Source organism: Gadus macrocephalus, chromosome 15 (assembly GCF_031168955.1).
Source record: "Gadus macrocephalus chromosome 15, ASM3116895v1".
Taxonomy (NCBI): domain Eukaryota; kingdom Metazoa; phylum Chordata; class Actinopteri; order Gadiformes; family Gadidae; genus Gadus; species Gadus macrocephalus.
Window position 1 is genome coordinate 759,568 of NC_082396.1, and position 17,500 is coordinate 777,067.

A 17,500-nucleotide genomic window follows, 5' to 3' on the forward strand; every position below is an offset into this window, starting at 1 on the left:
CAGACAGACAGACAGACAGACAGACAGACAGACAGACAGACAGACAGACAGACAGACAGACAGACAGACAGACAGACAGACAGACAGACAGACAGACAGACAGACAGACAGACAGACAGACAGACAGACAGACAGACAGACAGACAGACAGACAGACAGACAGACAGACAGACAGACAGACAGACAGACAGACAGACAGACAGACAGACAGACAGACAGACAGACAGACAGACAGACAGACAGACAGACAGACAGACAGACAGACAGACAGACAGACAGACAGACAGACAGACAGACAGACAGACAGACAGACAGACAGACAGACAGACAGACAGACAGACAGACAGACAGACAGACAGACAGACAGACAGACAGACAGACAGACAGACAGACAGACAGACAGACAGACAGACAGACAGACAGACAGACAGACAGACAGACAGACAGACAGACAGACAGACACTATTTACACTATTTACACTGCCCCAATACAATCCATTCCCTTGGTTCCCCCCCTTTCTGGCCTCTCCTCCCCCCCCCCCCCTTGCCAGCAGCCCCTAGGTTAACAGGGAGCTGAGGGGATTATGTCTAGGATGATAAAGTGGAGAGCTCCCCGCTAACTCTGTTAGCATCCCCGGCATCCACGCTCTCCACTGGCCCCGCGGCCGCTCGCCATCTATCACCCACACGCACGCACACGCGCCCCCGTCCGCCGCCGCGTCCGTACGGCGCCCGCAGTGAGAGCGCGCGCAGCGGGCTCCCATCTATCACCGGGGGCGGCAGACCTCCTGCCAGCCGAGGGGCCAGTGGCGCCGTCCGGGCCGATCATCTGGTTGTCGCTCCTGATCGGATTTTTTGATTAAGTGTGAAAATGAATCGCGTTACGCCGGAGCGCTTATTTATTTACGGCAAATACCGCCGTGTTGTCGCCACTTCCCTGATTTCCGAAGCCTTGAAGCCGGAATCAGGGAAACTCTGTCAATGCAGATTAGGGCGTCGGCCCGCCGGCTGTTTGTTCCCCGTACATCAGTTCTCTGATAACTCAATTGATGTAATCCTGTGTTTTCTATATTCTCGGGGTAATCCAATTGTGCTTTTCTCTGTTTGAAGGAATTGACTCGCTGACCTTGCCAGAACTAAACATGCTAAATTGATTGTAAAGTCCCAAAGCCCTTTATTTGCTATCGGCTGTAAGCGGGTGTTTTACTGCGGCAGGAAACCAGCGTCTTGTGATGTTCTCTGCAGAAATTAGGAAACTAATGCGATTTGGTGTAATGTGTTGATGTGAAATGGACATAAAGTCTTCTGAATGAAGCCTCTCTTCATCTTCTCCGTGACCTTTGCCCCCCTCCCAGTGAAGCCTCTCTTCATCTTCTCCGTGACCTTTGCCCCCCTCCCAGGTTCTGAGGTGAAGAACCTCCAGGCCTTCATGCTGCTGCAGGGCTCCATGCTGCGGTCGGAGGACGCGGCGCTGGGCTGCGCCGTCCTCCGGACCGTCAGGAGGATCTGGGAATGGAGCCAGGCCAACTTCTTCCTCCTGGAGTGGAGCCTGCAGCCGCTGGCCCAGTTCGCCTCCTGTGTCTGGAGGAAGCCCGCGCCGGTCCACGCGCTGTTCTTCTCTCTGCTGGAGATGGTACGGAGGACGGACCCTCACCGGCAGCAGGGAGCGCAACTAACCACTAACTAAGCGGGAAAATACATTATTTAACAATGTTTTGGAATGTTGAGAAATATTTTTGAAATATTAATCTTTTTTTATTTTTTGTTTGTTTTTTAACATATATATTTAAAACAACTTTTATTAAAAAGGAATAGTTAAAAATTCAATAATTTTTTATTTTTTATTTTTCACTCAAAATTGTAGTTTTTTCAACGGAGTCCCTGATGAATCACGTGTGTCTTGTACCAGGTCATATTTCAGCTGAACTACATCCCCCACGAGACCTTGCGGGCCTTGCTGGCGGTGCTGAACCAGAGCTGGACCGGGGCGCTCGTGTCCGGAGGGGAGTTCCAGCTGGCTGCTCTCAGCTGTTTCCACGGGTGAGTCGATGTGTGCGGCTGGGTCTTTGTGTGTGTGTGCGTCTGTGTGTGTGTTTGCGTCACTGCGAGGCCTGTCTTCTGTCGGCTCACTGATGCGTCTCCACCTGTCCTCAGCCTGGCTGTGAGGAGCGGCCTCCTGGCCGATGTCCTGAGTGAAGGAGGTCTGCTGGAGCACCTCCTGGGAGAACTACGCCGGAGAGCCAAGATCCTGAGGAAGGCCGGTGTGGCCCCGGCCGCCCCAACAGGTCAGGGTCGCTCCTGTCATCATCTGGGGTCCGTTTCAATCAATGGTTTGATGGGATGGCCTCAGTTTAGGCCAGTGGCTGCTGGTTTAACCATTAAGAGTTTAAATGAGTTTATAATTATATAGGCTCAAACTATCCTGGCAATAGTTGAACTAAATCTCCCATGCCGATGGAAATGCATAGTATCTAGAGACCGAGTTAGACTGACCTATATACACGATCTGAAAGTGTGCTGTAGTATTAGCTGACCCCTGTCGCTGCGGGCCCCCCAGGACTACAGTGACAGGTGCTATAGTATTAGCTGACCCCTGTCGCTGTGGGCCCCCCAGGGGACCACAGTGACAGGTGCTGACCCCTGTCGCTGTGGGCCCCCCAGGGGACCACAGTGACAGGTGCTGTAGTATTAGCTGACCCCTGTCGCTGTAGTATTAGCTGACCCCTGTCGCTGTAGTATTAGCTGACCCCTGTCGCTGTAGTATTAGCTGACCCCTGTCGCTGTAGTATTAGCTGACCCCTCTCGCTGTAGCATTAGCTGACCCCTGTCGCTGTAGTATTAGCTGACCCCTGTCGCTGTAGTATTAGCTGACCCCTGTCGCTGTAGTATTAGCTGACCCCTGTCGCTGTAGTATTAGCTGACCCCTGTCGCTGTAGTATTAGCTGACCCCTGTCGCTGTAGTATTAGCTGACCCCTGTCGCTGTAGTATTAGCTGACCCCTGTCGCTGTAGCATTAGCTGACCCCTGTCGCTGTAGCATTAGCTGACCCCTGTCGCTGTAGCATTAGCTGACCCCTGTCGCTGTAGTATTAGCTGACCCCTGTCGCTGTAGTATTAGCTGACCCCTGTCGCTGTAGTATTAGCTGACCCCTGTTACTGTAGCATTAGCTGACCCCTGTCGCTGTAGCATTAGCTGACCCCTGTCGCTGTGGGCCCCCCAGGGGACCTGAAGCCTTCGTCGTGCGTGGAGGAGGGTGAGACGGCGCTCACCGGCTGCATGCTGGAGGTGGTGGCTTCCTTTACGCTGCGCTCGGTCCGGAACACAGGTACACACCCTGCACCTCTCCGCGACCAGCACACCTAGCGCCCACAATAAGGCTACACATGGCTCACCTTAATTAACATACCTTAATGCGGTAATAAGCATTATTATATAGCATTAGCATTGGGGTTCAATCATGTATCAATTAATCAACAGCATTACCTTAGTGAACAACTTTAGTTAGTAATCATGAACAACATTAGTAAATGATGACTAGAGGCTAGTACCTTTTTAATTAGTTTGTTTGTTTATGCTTTTTCCTTTTATTAACATAAGTTAATCAACGATAACTGAATGCACCCTAATGTTAAGTCTGTAGCGCTACCCTAAACAAACAATAACACGCTAAGGAAGAATGTCATACAGTTCATTAAACATATGTAATCTGTGTGTGTGTGCGTGTGTGCGTGCGTGTGCGTGTGCGTGCGTGCGTGCATGTGTGTGTGTCTGTGCGTGTGTGTGTGTGTGTGTGTGTGTGTGCGTGCGTGTGCGTGTCTGTGTCTGTGTCTGTGTCTGTGCGTGCGTGCGTGTGTGTGTGTGTGTGGCAGTCACGGTGCGGGACCGGGGCATGCTCCCGTACATTAAGATCTTCGTGGACGCCGAGCGGTACCGGGCCCCCACCCTCAGCATCCTGGAGCAGCTGGCGGAGGTGAACCCCGAGGAGTTCATGAGCACGGCCGTCGGCGCGCTGTGCTCGTCCACGCAGCAGGAGCTCGGCCTGAAGAGGGACCTGCTGCAGGTACGGGGAGGGACGCACGCGCACAGACACACACGCACGCACGCACGCGCACACACACGCACGCACACGCGCACGCGCACGCACACGCACACACACAGAGACTCACACACAAGCTCTCACACTCACACTCACACACTCACACACACACACACACACACACACACACACACACAGAGAGAGACTCACACACAAGCTCACACACACACAAACTCACACTCACACACACACACGCGCGCGCGCCACACATTGTCACCTAACAACCAATCGCACCAAATTGTAATGCACTTAAAACATAATTAGGTAGTGAATTTATTATCGTGGCCGGCGGGGCCCTGATTGCGTTAGGAACAAATGCAGATTGATTTGCTAATACCGGTTTAGCTGTTAATTCTGGGCTGGATTTGATTAGGGCGTCGGCGGCGTGACGAGGCACTCTAAAGATTACCCCCTCAACGGGATCAGCGAGTGGGACGGAGATGTGATTAGGGGTAACCGAGTTACACACCGACTGGATGTGTCCGCTTTATAGACGGCGGCGAAACAAGAACTCACTGGCAGACTGTGTGTGTGTGTGTGTGTGTGTGTGTGTGTGTGTGTGTGTGTGTGTGTGTGTGTGTGTGTGTGTGTGTGTGTGTGTGTGTGTGTGTGTGTGTGTGTGTGTGTGGCTGAGTATATCTATCCGTGTGTGGATGAGTATATCAAAGTCTTTGTGTGTGTGTGTGTGTGTGTGGATTAGTGTATCTGTCCGCGTGTGTGGTTGTGTGTGTGTGTGCGTGACAGTGTTTTTTGCGCTAACCTGGTTAATGCACGTGGCAATCAGATTGTGTGTGACCTGTGTTGGCAAGTGTTGGAAGCCATTGTGATTACTCCAGTTTCAGCTAATCACATTGCGGTGCGTTGTGCGGCTCACGTTACCTACCTGATGGATTAGCTCTCAAAATTGAATAAAGCTAATCGGGTTTTGTTCACCTCTCAAAACTGTTTTCCGGAGATGATTTGTTACGGCGTTGTCTTTTTGTCTATTTGTCATTGCTCTATTTTAATTTCAAATTGGAAAACCTGTTTGAGTTTTGGACGTTCAGGAGAATTGTGTCAAAAATAAAATGCTGTCGGCGAATGTGTGAAACTTTGAACTTGGTTTGTCTTGGGCTCTGCAGATGTTGCATAGTTGACTGTGTGTGTGTGTGTGTGTGTGTGTGTGTGTGTGTGTGTGTGTGTGTGTGCGCGTCCCTGTGTGTGTGTGTGTGTGTGCGTCCCTCTCTGTGTGTGTGTGTGTGTGTGTGTGTGTGCGTCCCTCTGTGTGTGTGTGTGTGTGTGTGTGTGCGTCCCTCTGTGTGTGTGTGCGCCCCTCTGTGTGTGTGTGTGTGTGTCCCTCTGTGTGTGTGCGCGTCCCTCTGTGTGTGTGTGTGTGTGTGTGTGCGCGTCCCTCTGTGTCTGTCAGTCGGTGCTGAGGGTGATAGAGAGCCCCCACAGCTGGGATGCCTTCAGGCGGGCGGGGGGCTTCACCGGGCTGCTGTCCCTGGCGGTGGACATGGAGGGGGCCCTCTGCCACCCCCCCCAGGGCCCCGTGTGGGACAGCCTGAACCAGCAGGCCGCCCTGGACATCCTCCTCTCCACCCTCCACATCCTGGCGCTGGCCGTGTGCCTCCACCCCGTCAGCGCGCACCACTTCCACACCGGCGGCTTCTACGAGAAGCTGGCCGACGCCCTGCTCCAGCTGGGCTGCTTCCAGAGGGCGCGGCCCGGCCCAGGGGCCCGCCGGCGGCCTGGGCGCCGCTCCCCTGACGCCCCAGAGTACAAACCCTCCCGCGGGGTCAGCTTCCATAAGTTTGTCGAGCTGGCGGAAAAACCCGCATCTGCTCCTTCTTCTTCTTCTTCTTCTTCTTCTTCTTCGTCTCCTCCCGCGGCCGGGGGGGCGGGGCCCGTCCTGCCCCCCACTCTGCGGACCTGCCTCAGGCTGCTCTCCTCCCTGGACCAGTTCGCCACGGGGACGTACTGCGCTCCGGAGGCGGCGCCGGCGCCGGAGGCCGAGGTCAAGCCGAGGGACGGGGAGGTCAAAGGGCAGGCGGGGACGGACACGCTGAACGGCGGCCCGGAGACAGGCGGGACGTCCCAGGACCACGGCGCCGGGTGGCCCAGACGCCCCAGCACGTCCCTGGTCTGCTCCGAGTCCCAGCTAAGGTCTGTCTGTCTGTCTGTCTGTCTGTCTGTCTGTCTGTCTGTCTGTCATAATAGAGGAGGGTGGGTTTGAGATCAGCTCTGTTGTTTAACTTGGAGCTAACGTGAGTTAGAAGGGGTTGTTTAAAGTGGTCACCCTGTTATGGGCGTGTTCTCTGTGTTCAGGTTGACCTGCGACCATACCATCGTTAACCCTGGGGCCATCCGGGTTATCATCAGCCTCCTGCCCTCCATATTCACCCCAGAGGACCCTGAGGTATCAGCCCACCCCCAACACGTCGCTCCCCTCAGAACATGTAAAGGGGGACGTATCATACGAGTGGGACTGGGATTAGCCGCTATAAGCGGTTTTGAAAATCTTCGGACATCACAAGCGGGCGTGTCCACCTCGATGTATGACGGATAGATGAGCAACGTTTGCTTCAGTCCACTGGGTAGGCTGTTAGTCCGATCTATCCGGCACACATCTAGGTGGACACGCCCACTTGTGATGTCAGAAGAGGCAGATTTTCAAAACGGTGGCGTAACATGTCACCTTTACCACGCGGCCACCACACACCTCTCCGATATGAGATCCCACTGGGCGAGAAGGTACCAGCACATCTCGCCCTCTGTCCCCCCAGCTCTCGATGGAGGTCCAGTACTCTGTGGCTCAGCACATCTCGCCCTCTGTCCCCCCAGCTCTCGATGGAGGTCCAGTACTCTGTGGCTCAGCACATCTCGCCCTCTGTCCCCCCAGCTCTCGATGGAGGTCCAGTACTCGGTGGCCCAGCACATCCAGGCCATGGTCAAGTCGGAGCGCAACCGGCAGGTCATGTGCGAGGGGGGGCTGGTCTCCACCCTCCTGGCCCACTGCGGTGGCATACTGCTGGATACCCTCCACCCGCTCAGCATGCCCATCACGCGCATCCTGGAGAAGCTGGCGTCGCAGGCCATCACGCTGCCCGACTTGAGGTCAACATTCTTCTGCAGCTGCCCGTGCCCTTGCTCCCGTCCATGCCTCTAGAATCAGCCGATGCAGCTGATGCGTTGTTTCCTTGGTGTAGGCTATCACTACAGATCGAGCTAATTGGATGATCAAAAGGCTCGGTTGGGCATGGTCTTAGTGTTTGGAAAACGATATCACGGACTGATTACGTTTCTTGAGCGAGTCATTGGGTTGAGGAACGTATAGGTCGGTCTGTGCTCACATGATATCTAAGGCCACATGCCATTTCTACCCCTTCCCCTAACCCCTCCCCCTTGTTTTGAAGGGGTAAGGGGAAGGGGGAAGGGGAAGGGGTAAGGGGAAGGGGAAGGGGAAGGGGAAGGGGTAAGTGGAAGTGGTAAGGGGTAGAAATGGGATTGGGCCTTAATGTATTTTTCTTCCCTGCAGGGCTTTCCTGTGTTTAGGGGACCCTCTCGTGTGTTTGAAGGAGAAAACGGCCAGAATCTCTTCCAAGGAGCGTCATGTGCCTCCTCAGTCTACCTCAAACGGTACAAGCACACAGAGTCATTTAACTCTTAAAACCTTTTAAAGACCATAGTTAAATACTCAACGAGCTTTGAAAGGTGAAACGTTTTTTCAAATGTGTTCCATCGTCTGCATGTTACAGACGTGTGTTCTGATTTCCCCCCTGTCTCCTCCGCCCCATCCCCCCTGTCTCCTCCGCCCCATCCCCCCTGTCTCCTCCGCCCCATCCCCCCTGTCTCCTCCGCCCTGTCTCCTCCGCCCCATCCCCCCTGTCTCCTCCGCCCCATCCCCCCTGTCTCCTCCGCCCCATCCCCCCTGTCTCCTCCGCCCCATCCCCCCTGTCTCCTCCGCCCCATCCCCCCTGTCTCCTCCGCCCCATCCCCCCTGTCTCCTCCGCCCTGTCTCCTCCACCCCATCCCCCCTGGTCCTCCGCCCCATCCCCCCTGGTCCTCCGCCCCATCCCCCCTGTCTCCTCCGCCCCACCCCCCTGTCTCCTCCCCCCTGTCTCCTCCGCCCCATCCCCCCTGTCTCCTCCGCCCCATCCCCCCTGTCTCCTCCGCCCCATCCCCCCTGTCTCCTCCGCCCCGTCCCCCCTGTCTCCTCCGCCCCGTCCCCCCTGTCTCCTCCGCCCCATCCCCCCTGTCTCCTCCGCCCCACCCCCCCTGTCTCCTCCGCCCCATCCCCCCTGGTCCTCCAGAGGCGGACGCGCCCGGCTCCCCCGGCGCCGCCCCGGCCGGCCAGGCTCTGCAGCGCTCCTTCAGCCTGCTGAGCTCGCCGTCCGAGGGCTGCACGCTGCCCCTCCACCACATGGTCAGCCTGGTGTCCATGACCTCGCCGCGCAGCTCCAGACCGCACCGGCTGTCCTCCTCGCCCGCCTTCGTGGAGTTCGACATGACCGAGAGCGGATACGGGTGGGTCCGGTGCGCTCCACGGTTAGCGCCGTGTTCACACCACGTCCGTCCGTCGACGGACCTCATTGACTTTGCACGGGGGCGCTCGCGCAATGCATTGTGGGTCCGTCCGTTCTGTCGGCTAAACTCGAGTGAAAGAGTTTAGAAATGTTCAACTTTTCAGGCAGCGACGGGTCCGTCGGCCAATCAGACTGCGTTATGCAAATATACGCAAGGACACTGTCCAATGAGATCGCCTTTGTCATACAACACGGAAGAACACATGGATGCGTCCAAAAGCCCCCATCTGTGGACGGACGCATGTAGTGTGAACACGGCGTAATCCCTCAGGTTACCTTAGGTTCTCTTCTGATCGCTGGCTCCCGTGGCCACTGTGATCAGGTCTACACCTTACCGGCTGTTGGCTGGTACTTATGTTTTGGGGGCTGTCTATGTCGCCCTTATAGTTGTAGAGGATTTGTTGATTTTTCCAGCATCTATCCATTCTGTTCTTGAAACAATTGACACCTGGTGCGTTCGCCACTCCTGATGGTAGGTTGTTCCATATTTTGGTCACTCTCAGGCTGAAGAAGTTTTTCCTTAGTTGAGTATTGGGTCTTTGGGTTGTTAGTTTGAACTGGTGCCAGTACGATGAACAATCACTCTATTCATTCTCAATGGGATATGCGGATGTCACATCGTAAGGTACAGCACAGGACAGTCGTAGGAACTCAAATAGAAGAACAAAAACAATGTATCATAAAAAATAATTAAAGAGTAATTTAGGGGTAAGATAAAAATATCAAATAACATATCAAAAAATGTATGAACTTAGCAAGGTTAATGGGGAAGGAGCTGTCATGGTAACTTGGAGGATGTGCCCTAACCCTGGTGGTGGGATGCTGTCTGACGCGTGTTGCAGCTGCCTGTTCCTGCCCTCGCTGGCCACAGTGAAGGGAGTGAACGCCGACGCCATCCCGACAGGAGGAGTGGGAGGAGGTAAGGGAGCAGCAGACCGTTTGAATTCACATTCACATTCAAGTGTCATTCAGTCATTTAGCCCCCGCCCTTTACTCGAGGCAAATTCATTCATAATGGGGCGGAGAACAATCTAATCATCCGATAACTATTTAAATTAAACTATAAGAGCTGTATCATTAAGTCCTAATGAGGGAATGCTGCTTAAACGTTCTACCAATAATATGATGTACAACACAACATTGCAACAAAGAAACAAAACCGTTAAAGGTACAATGCAAAAATACTTTTTGGTTCAAAATTTGCTCGTTAATGTCGACGCTAACTTTAAGGGATCTTCGTGAAGTCATCTGAATCTGCCGCAGCATAACAAAACTCATGTTACCTTTTCCGCGACCCTCATCTTTGCAAAATTTGCCAAATGTCATCTGGAGCTAGCCTCAAAATCAAAAGCGCAGACCAGACAAATGCAGTTTGAACCATAAATTTGCGACCGTCAGTAGAACCCTCCCTGTTCTGTGTCCGCTCTGCGCAGAGTGCCGCGGGTTCCCCCCGGCGGCGGGCCTGTCCTACTGCTGCTGGTTCCAGATCATCCGCTTCAGCTCCGCGTGCGACTCCCACCCCGTCCGCCTGCTGAGCGTGGTGCGCCACATGTCGCGCTCGGAGCAGCAGTACGTCTGTCTGTCCGTCTCCTTCTCGGCCCACGACGGATGCCTGGTCGTCTCCACGGAGGAGGAGGCCTTCACCTTCCTCGGTCGGTGATGAAGAGGGGTTCATGTCGAGACAACGCTCCATAACATATCTCTGTCTAGGTTTTGGCTGCACTGTAATATACTATAAGGGAACATCAATTAACCATGAATTCAACCATTAACGTAATTCAGTTAAAAGTGTTATTATATAGCATGAGCATAGGGGTTAGGGTTGGTTGGTTAGGGTTACAGTTAACCCTAACCACATTAACTCATTTATAACTGAATACCTTAGTTAACGTGAACACTGGTACCTTAGTTAACAACATAAGGAAACATTAACACCATTAGTTAATGGTTACTAGATCATTAGTTACAGTTAGTAAATGCTTATTACTGCATTACTATCAACTAATGTTAATTGATGGTTCATTAATGTACCCTTATTGTAAAGCCTTTGTTTTTACGATAGTAATTTACTACATGCATTTCGGGGTTAGCGCTTCTTACTCAATGACGTCTGGTAGACGTGGTTGTGGACATTGGGGTTCTAACCCAGACCCTTATGGAGTCTAACAGCTCTCATTTGATTAGTGATTCGACCTGTGAGCTTAAACCTGCGATGGAACATAAAAGCTAACATGCTCCTGCTTCTCCGACCAATCAGACATGATGGAGCCGGATGTGACCACGCCCACCTCCCTTCCTGTGTCGGTGCGACTCCGCTGCCCCGGGGCGCTGACCCCAGGTCAGTGGCACCACCTGGCCGTGGTCCTGGCCAAGGACCTCAAGAAGAGCTGCAAGCTGAACGCCTACCTCAACGGCAAGCCTGTTGGGTCGGCCAAGGTGAGGCCACGGCCAGAACAACAGTGGGGGGTGGGCGGTAGGAGGGGCTTCAAACAGGGGAGAGAATAGTGGCGTCCTCTTCTGTTCACTGTCTGCTGGAGGTGGACAGATCAAAGGCAGCAGACATGTCCTCCAGAACAAAAGGATGAACACGGGCAAAGCATTTCTTTGTGGGTCGCTCTGAGGATTAAACTCGTTCTGGTCTAGCCTGTTCTTTACTCTTAACGGCTGTTTCAATAACACATCTGATTCTGGCTCAATAATCAAAGCACGCCATTATCCCCTTCCAGAGTTTGTGGTCGTATTCCCAATGTTGAGAACCATATGACACAGTGTCGCAGAGCTCTACTGTGTACAGTAGTGGGTTGGCTGGTACCTGCAAGGTCGCTAGTTCGATCCCCGGCTCCTCCTAGCTGAGTGTGGAGGTGTCCCTGAGCGAGACGCCTCACCTTGACTGCTCCTGACCAGCTGGCTGTCGCCTTGCGTGGCCGACTCCGCCGGCGGAGTGTGAATGTGTGCATGAACGGGTGAATGTGAGGCTGTATTGTAAAGCGCTTTGGATAAAAGCTTACTTTATAAATGCAGTCCATTTACCATTAACCTTTTCCACAACAAGTGTTAAACCTCAACATTCCCGTTCTTCTCCGGGTCCAGATGCGCTACGTCCAGCCGTTCCCGGGCAGCCTCGTCTCCATGGACCCCGCGGCGGTGGTGGACGTGTGCGCGTTGATCGGAACGCCGTCGGTCTGGAAGGAGCACGCGGCGCTGGTGTGGCGCGTGGGGCCCGCGTACCTCTTCGAGGAGGTCCTGAGTCCGGACGCCGTGGGCAGCGTCTACGCCCAGGGCACGGGTTACCTGGGCAACTACCTGGCCCTGGAGAACACTGGTGAGGCACCACCCTATTGGACGATATCGATGCACCAATAGGGTTGATGCAAACCGTTATACACTTTAGACACTTTGATATTCTGCCCTAAGGCTTCTTACTAAAAAGTAATTTAGTTAGGGTTACAGATATAACATTGTACTATTTTAAAGATTAAAGCTTTAGTAATTTCCCCTTGCAATTTTCTTCTTCAAATTGATAATTTCTACCCTCCCTTCCTGCCGTTGTGGCATCGTGAGTTTGTCACTTTGAGCCAGTTCAGACATGCATTATATGTTATCCCCCTGGGGCCTGCTGCTGCGTGTGTTATGAGTTTCACTCGGTCAAATGTCTTCATACCTATGTGATCGGTTGGGGTTAGGGTTAGGCTCGGTCTAGCCTGTTCCCGCCTGTATCAGTGGTTTGCCCCGTGGAACGTGTTGATGCGTGCATCGGCTCTGGTCCTTCACGGTGTAGTGACTGTGTTTGTCAGGGCCCGAGGCCGAGGCTGTGACCCCGCCCCTCAGGCTTGTCACCGAGGAGAGGATCTCGTTTGGCATCAATCCAGCTGTTACCACGGTGACCACCGTCGCGCAAATCAGGGATGACTTTAACGAGGTGGACGGCAGACTCATCGCCAAAGAGGTAAAGTGAACTCCTGTTTTAAAGTGTGTACCGTCTGTTAGCATTGTTTGCACATTCAGCACTGTTAGCATTGTTAGCATGATTAGCTCTGTTAGCATTGTTAGCATGATTAGCTATGTTAGCATTGTTAGCATGATTAGCTCTGTTAGCATTGCTAGCATTGTTAGCACTGCCAGCACCATTAGCATCGTTAGTACTGATGTTAGCGCTGTTGGTGATGTTAGCGTTGTTGTGGTCGTTGCAGATAGGAATAGCGTCCAGGGACCAATCGACCCCCGTGCTGCTGGTCCAGAACATCAGCCAGCACCTCAACGGCACGGCCCGCACCATCGGCGCGGCGCTGGTGGGACGCTTCGGTACGGACGCTCACCTCAGGGAGCCACGCCCCCAGGCGTCGCTGCCCCTCAGGCTCACGGCTCCTCTCTCGTCCTCCAGGCACGCGGACGTTCAGCCCCACCAGCGCCTCCGACGGCTTCCTGTACGCCGGCGGGCCGCAGGTGATCCTCAGCCTCATCGCCATGGCGCCCGACGACGGCTCGCTGTACGCCGCGGTGAAGGTTCTCGTCTCCGTGCTGGAGACCAACGGCGTCATGCAGCAGGAGATGAGCCGCATCAGCGGATACCAGGTCTGGGCGGGGGGGGGACCGTGGTTTAGACCAGCCACAACACCAAAGCATCCTCCGCCATCTTCCCCCCCCCCCCCCTCTCTCTTAATGTGTTGTCTGTTGTTGTAGGGTTGTTTATTTGCCTTTTGTTTGAGTGTCTGTACTGTCTGTATGCATTCCTTTTTGTAAAGCGTCTTTGAGTACCGAGAAAAGCGCTGTAAAGAAACGATTATTATTATACGGTTATTATTAATATTATCTGTCTGCGTCCTTCAGCTAGGTGCCCTCACCTCTAGCTGCTTAATGTGACTAGCATCGCTGTAACTTGCTTTGGATAGAGAGTCGGCTAAATGACTCAACAGTAAATAGTAGAAGAGAATGTGTTCATCTAGATGATGGCACGTTATTTAAACCCGTGTTTGGGATGCTTTGTTTGTGAATGAGCCCCGGTTGTGTTCCTCCAGCTGTTGACGTTCCTGCTGAAGATGAAGGGCAGTATGGTCAGCGGGAGAACGCTCCAGCTGGTTCTGTATCTCTGCCGCTACGTGGAGCAGGGCCCCGGGTCGGACTACCTCTACAGCGCAGCGGCCTTCAGATCTCTGCTCTGTAACTTGGAGGTATCTGAGAGAACCCTGGGGTTATCTGGGCTGTTATTGTGTGAGGTGTGTTTTGGTTTCAGGCTTGTGACTCTTTAGGTCTCCGTCATTTCTCTCTCTCTGTCTTTCTGTTTTTCAGATGTGGCACAACTCCGCTAATAATCTGGACCTGTCGGTGCTCAGTCACTTAGATGACATCTTAAAGGCCTCAAGGTATAGCTTGTGAGCCATTCAGAACACATTCTCCTCACCCTGTAGTGACGACCTGATGTCCCGATGTGGGACATAGACTGCAGGCCTGAGCAGAACACAAATATGTGCTACTGCTGTCAACATAATGTAATGTAGAGATTTCACACAGGAAGATTGATTAAGGATTGAAAGGACAACATTGTCCAGGGTGACGGACAACATCTCATGGGCTGTCTGGTCAACACCCCCAGATGTTCCTGGAACTGGTACATCTATTACAAGCTCCCCCAAGTACAACAGAATCAGCCTTGGTGTGACGATGTCCTCAATATCCTGACAGTTACAACATGATCACTGTCAATATCCCGGTCCATGTCCAATGGAATCGGTCATGGAGGTTGATGAGTGTGGCGTGACTGAATGTTTTGAGGCGCTGAATTAGATTTGCTGTCTGTGGGAAGAGTACTTGATGGATACATATCTCTGTCTCTCTCTCTGTCTCTGTCTCTCTCTCTCTCTGTCTGTCTCTCTGTCTCTGTCTGTCTCTCTCTGTCTGTCTCTCTCTGTCTGTCTCTCTGTCTGTGTCTGTCTGTCTGTCTGTCTGTCTGTCTGTCTGTCTGTCTGTCTGTCTGTCTGTCTGTCTCTGTCTCTGTCTCTGTCTCTGTCTCTCTGTCTCTCTCTCTCTCTCTCTCTCCCTGGTGCTTTGTCCTCCGTCCCTTCCTGTGTGCGTGCCTCCCAGTGGGGATCGGGCTGTGGTCATGCGTGGTGAAGGCCTGCTGCAGAAGCTTCTCTTCCTGCTCTGTGACCCCGCTGTCACCGTTAGAAAAGTCAAGCTCGTCACGGGCATCATCACACGTCTCCTCAGGGAACACTTTGCAACCGGAGACATATCCAGGTACTGCACCCGACCACCACTTGTCAGTATTGTTAACGAGGAGCCACCTGAGATGACCTGTGTTTAAATGTTAATTTAAACGTGATCTAATGTTTTTGTCTGATGCGTTCTTTATGTTGCGTCTTACAGACTCGGGCTCTTCCTGGTCTACAGCCTCCCGCCCCCCCGATCGTCAGAGAGCTGTGATTGGAGCTCTGACAGTGGGGTCCTTGAAAAGGACATAGGTATATTCCACCTGACAGCTCAACCACAGCTTTGGTTACATTTGTGTGGTGCGTGTTAACATGATAACCTGTACCGGTCTTCTCTATCCCAGCAAGCCCTTCTCTGATACGGAACCAGCTGTTACTCTCCCTCTGTGAACTCATCTCAGACAACTCTCTGAATGTAGAGTAAGTATACCCTCATGTGATGCCTCCCAACTATAAACCCACATACAGTCATTGAACCTAATCCCTAAATCCATAGAAAAATCCCTGAAATGGAAACTATTTCAATACCTCATTAAACCCCCATACCTACTACCTACCGTTGTACATATTTGCACTACCATAATTGAACATACATTACCATGTCATATTCATAGGGATGTATGTTCACTCACTTGCTGTATTAGCAGTCATAGCTGCACTTAGCAACCCCCTTTTGCACGTTTACCCTATTTACCTGCACCTTATGCTACATGCATGCTTGGAGGCTTACAGTATTGAGTTGTATTGTGCAATGACCATAAGGTGGAACTCTGATCTAAACTAGACGCCACACACAAACACAAAATGGACAGGCACTCGAGTTGGTATCAAACAGTCAGATAATGCACATTTCATAGTTTAAACTCTGATATTGTTGCTCTTTGACCAGGATGTGCCCTGTTACAGTGATGATCTTGTTTGACCACCAGGCAACAGGAGAGCCTGTTCCTAACGCTGGGCCATGATTGGTTCCTGCTGTTCCTGCAGCCGCACCTGCACCCCTCCACGGTGCAGCTGGGTCTGGTGCTGCTCAGCCACCTGCTGGCCCACCCCAGCCAGCTGGACGGCTTCAGGGAGGGGGTGCTGGCCGGCCCCCTCACAGAGCGCCCGGAGGAGCCCCTCGCCCTCATGGGTGTGTTTCCTCGTCATGACGTCGAGAGCCGTCTGCACGTCCTTCCAGATCAGCGATCACATGCGTCTTACTCTGGCATGTACAGATGGGTTTATTGATCCCAGACAGGATGAGGACGTCACAGCAGCGCGTCCAGACACTGGTTGGACTCTTACGGGGACCGGGGGATTCCCAGAGACTATGTGTAGCGGGAATTTAAAAAACACAGTTCAGAAACATGACATTAAGGGAATTATGTTGGTGTGAAAATGTTAATTTTGTAAAGAATTTTTAAACTACGGAAATAAGTCAGTTAACCATGAGGCCTTTTATGAAGTACTATCTCCAGGGACGGTACCCTTTTGTCTATTGTGTCTCACAATATACATGTGTTTAAGGTCTACCTGTCCTCGACGTAGACGTACCCTCCCCCTAACCCCATCTTCATCAACCTTGAACTGTAACAGCCGATTGTGACCCGGTCCCCAGACAACCTGCGGGCCCAGTCCTCGTCCTACGAGTGCGTCTGCGCCACCTGTCCAGGCTTCGACGTCCTGCAGAGCCTGCTGGTCGGCCACGCCCACCTGCCCCAGGTGTACGGGGCGCTGGCCGCGCTGCTGCTGGGGAAGAAGGCCCGCCACGCCCCCGAGGGACAGGTGAGGGGCGGGGGGGGCGGGGGAACACCTGAACGCTTTAGACACTTTAGCATGCTGGTCCATGCTGTCCTGATAATGCAGCACACACTGTTAGCAACGTGGGTTGAGCTGCCTAATACTTAACCTAACCCCTACATTAACATTGCCGCTACTCTTCTTAGTAAGATTTTAGATATATTTTCGGTACCTAAATCCAAACACCTTAAAAGAAACGATACTTAGTTGTTTATCTCCTTTTTTGGTTTGCTGTTCCTGTTCACTGCTTTCTGAGCGTTGTTAACTGCGTGTTGTGCACGATGCCGTGTCACTGGCCCTCTTTCGTTGGTGCCGTCCTCAGCAGACGCTGGACGACATCCTGCAGGCGGTCATGGACGACCCAGCAGGGGCCAGTGGACAGCAGCTGTGTCCCGAGGCTGCTGAGATGCTGCTGGAGCTGGTGAAGGTCGTCATGACCCTGGTAGGAAGGCTTTCTACCGGTTCTCCAGCACAACTGTTATGAAAAGAAAAGCGATAAGATTCAGTAGCTTGTTAATCCTGCGATGTATTGTTTCTGTCTGCCGAATAAAAACGTAGAAAGTAAAATACAGGAATCAACTAATTGTAATATTGAACACTGTGCATATACATACGCAGCCATATAAATTCACATCAGAAATACATAAATACAAATGTACGTATCTATAAATAACTCGTGTATTATTGTATAATTAACGGCCCTCATGCACCTCCCGTTGTTGCAGCCCATCCATTCTCTGGGCGACCAGTCACCGGGCCCTGTTGCACCCTGGGAGTTGCAGTTTCCCGGGAGTGTGATGCAGTTCCTCTGTCTGCTCCATAACCGCAGACCCAAAGACCCTCTGTGGTCG

At 52.7% G+C, this 17,500-nt stretch overlaps 1 protein-coding gene across 1 annotated transcript in view; it reads left to right on the forward strand.

The window, feature by feature from the left end:
* wdfy4 (WDFY family member 4) overlaps positions 1-17,500 on the forward strand; it is a 32,973-nt gene that overhangs the window by 10,301 nt on the left and 5,172 nt on the right. The window contains exons 9-34 of the mRNA XM_060072775.1: positions 1,401-1,633; positions 1,910-2,040; positions 2,155-2,285; positions 3,221-3,325; positions 3,870-4,060; positions 5,502-6,241; positions 6,404-6,494; positions 6,978-7,192; positions 7,614-7,714; positions 8,389-8,602; positions 9,504-9,580; positions 10,095-10,313; positions 10,919-11,097; positions 11,752-11,983; positions 12,456-12,607; positions 12,852-12,963; positions 13,043-13,233; positions 13,677-13,829; positions 13,948-14,021; positions 14,740-14,895; positions 15,025-15,119; positions 15,212-15,287; positions 15,797-15,999; positions 16,468-16,634; positions 16,972-17,091; positions 17,375-17,500. The exon at positions 17,375-17,500 is cut by the window's right edge and continues 57 nt beyond it. Coding sequence (XP_059928758.1) covers positions 1,401-1,633; positions 1,910-2,040; positions 2,155-2,285; positions 3,221-3,325; positions 3,870-4,060; positions 5,502-6,241; positions 6,404-6,494; positions 6,978-7,192; positions 7,614-7,714; positions 8,389-8,602; positions 9,504-9,580; positions 10,095-10,313; positions 10,919-11,097; positions 11,752-11,983; positions 12,456-12,607; positions 12,852-12,963; positions 13,043-13,233; positions 13,677-13,829; positions 13,948-14,021; positions 14,740-14,895; positions 15,025-15,119; positions 15,212-15,287; positions 15,797-15,999; positions 16,468-16,634; positions 16,972-17,091; positions 17,375-17,500 — 4,484 coding nt within the window. The remainder of the gene's footprint in view (positions 1-1,400; positions 1,634-1,909; positions 2,041-2,154; positions 2,286-3,220; positions 3,326-3,869; positions 4,061-5,501; positions 6,242-6,403; positions 6,495-6,977; positions 7,193-7,613; positions 7,715-8,388; positions 8,603-9,503; positions 9,581-10,094; positions 10,314-10,918; positions 11,098-11,751; positions 11,984-12,455; positions 12,608-12,851; positions 12,964-13,042; positions 13,234-13,676; positions 13,830-13,947; positions 14,022-14,739; positions 14,896-15,024; positions 15,120-15,211; positions 15,288-15,796; positions 16,000-16,467; positions 16,635-16,971; positions 17,092-17,374) is intronic.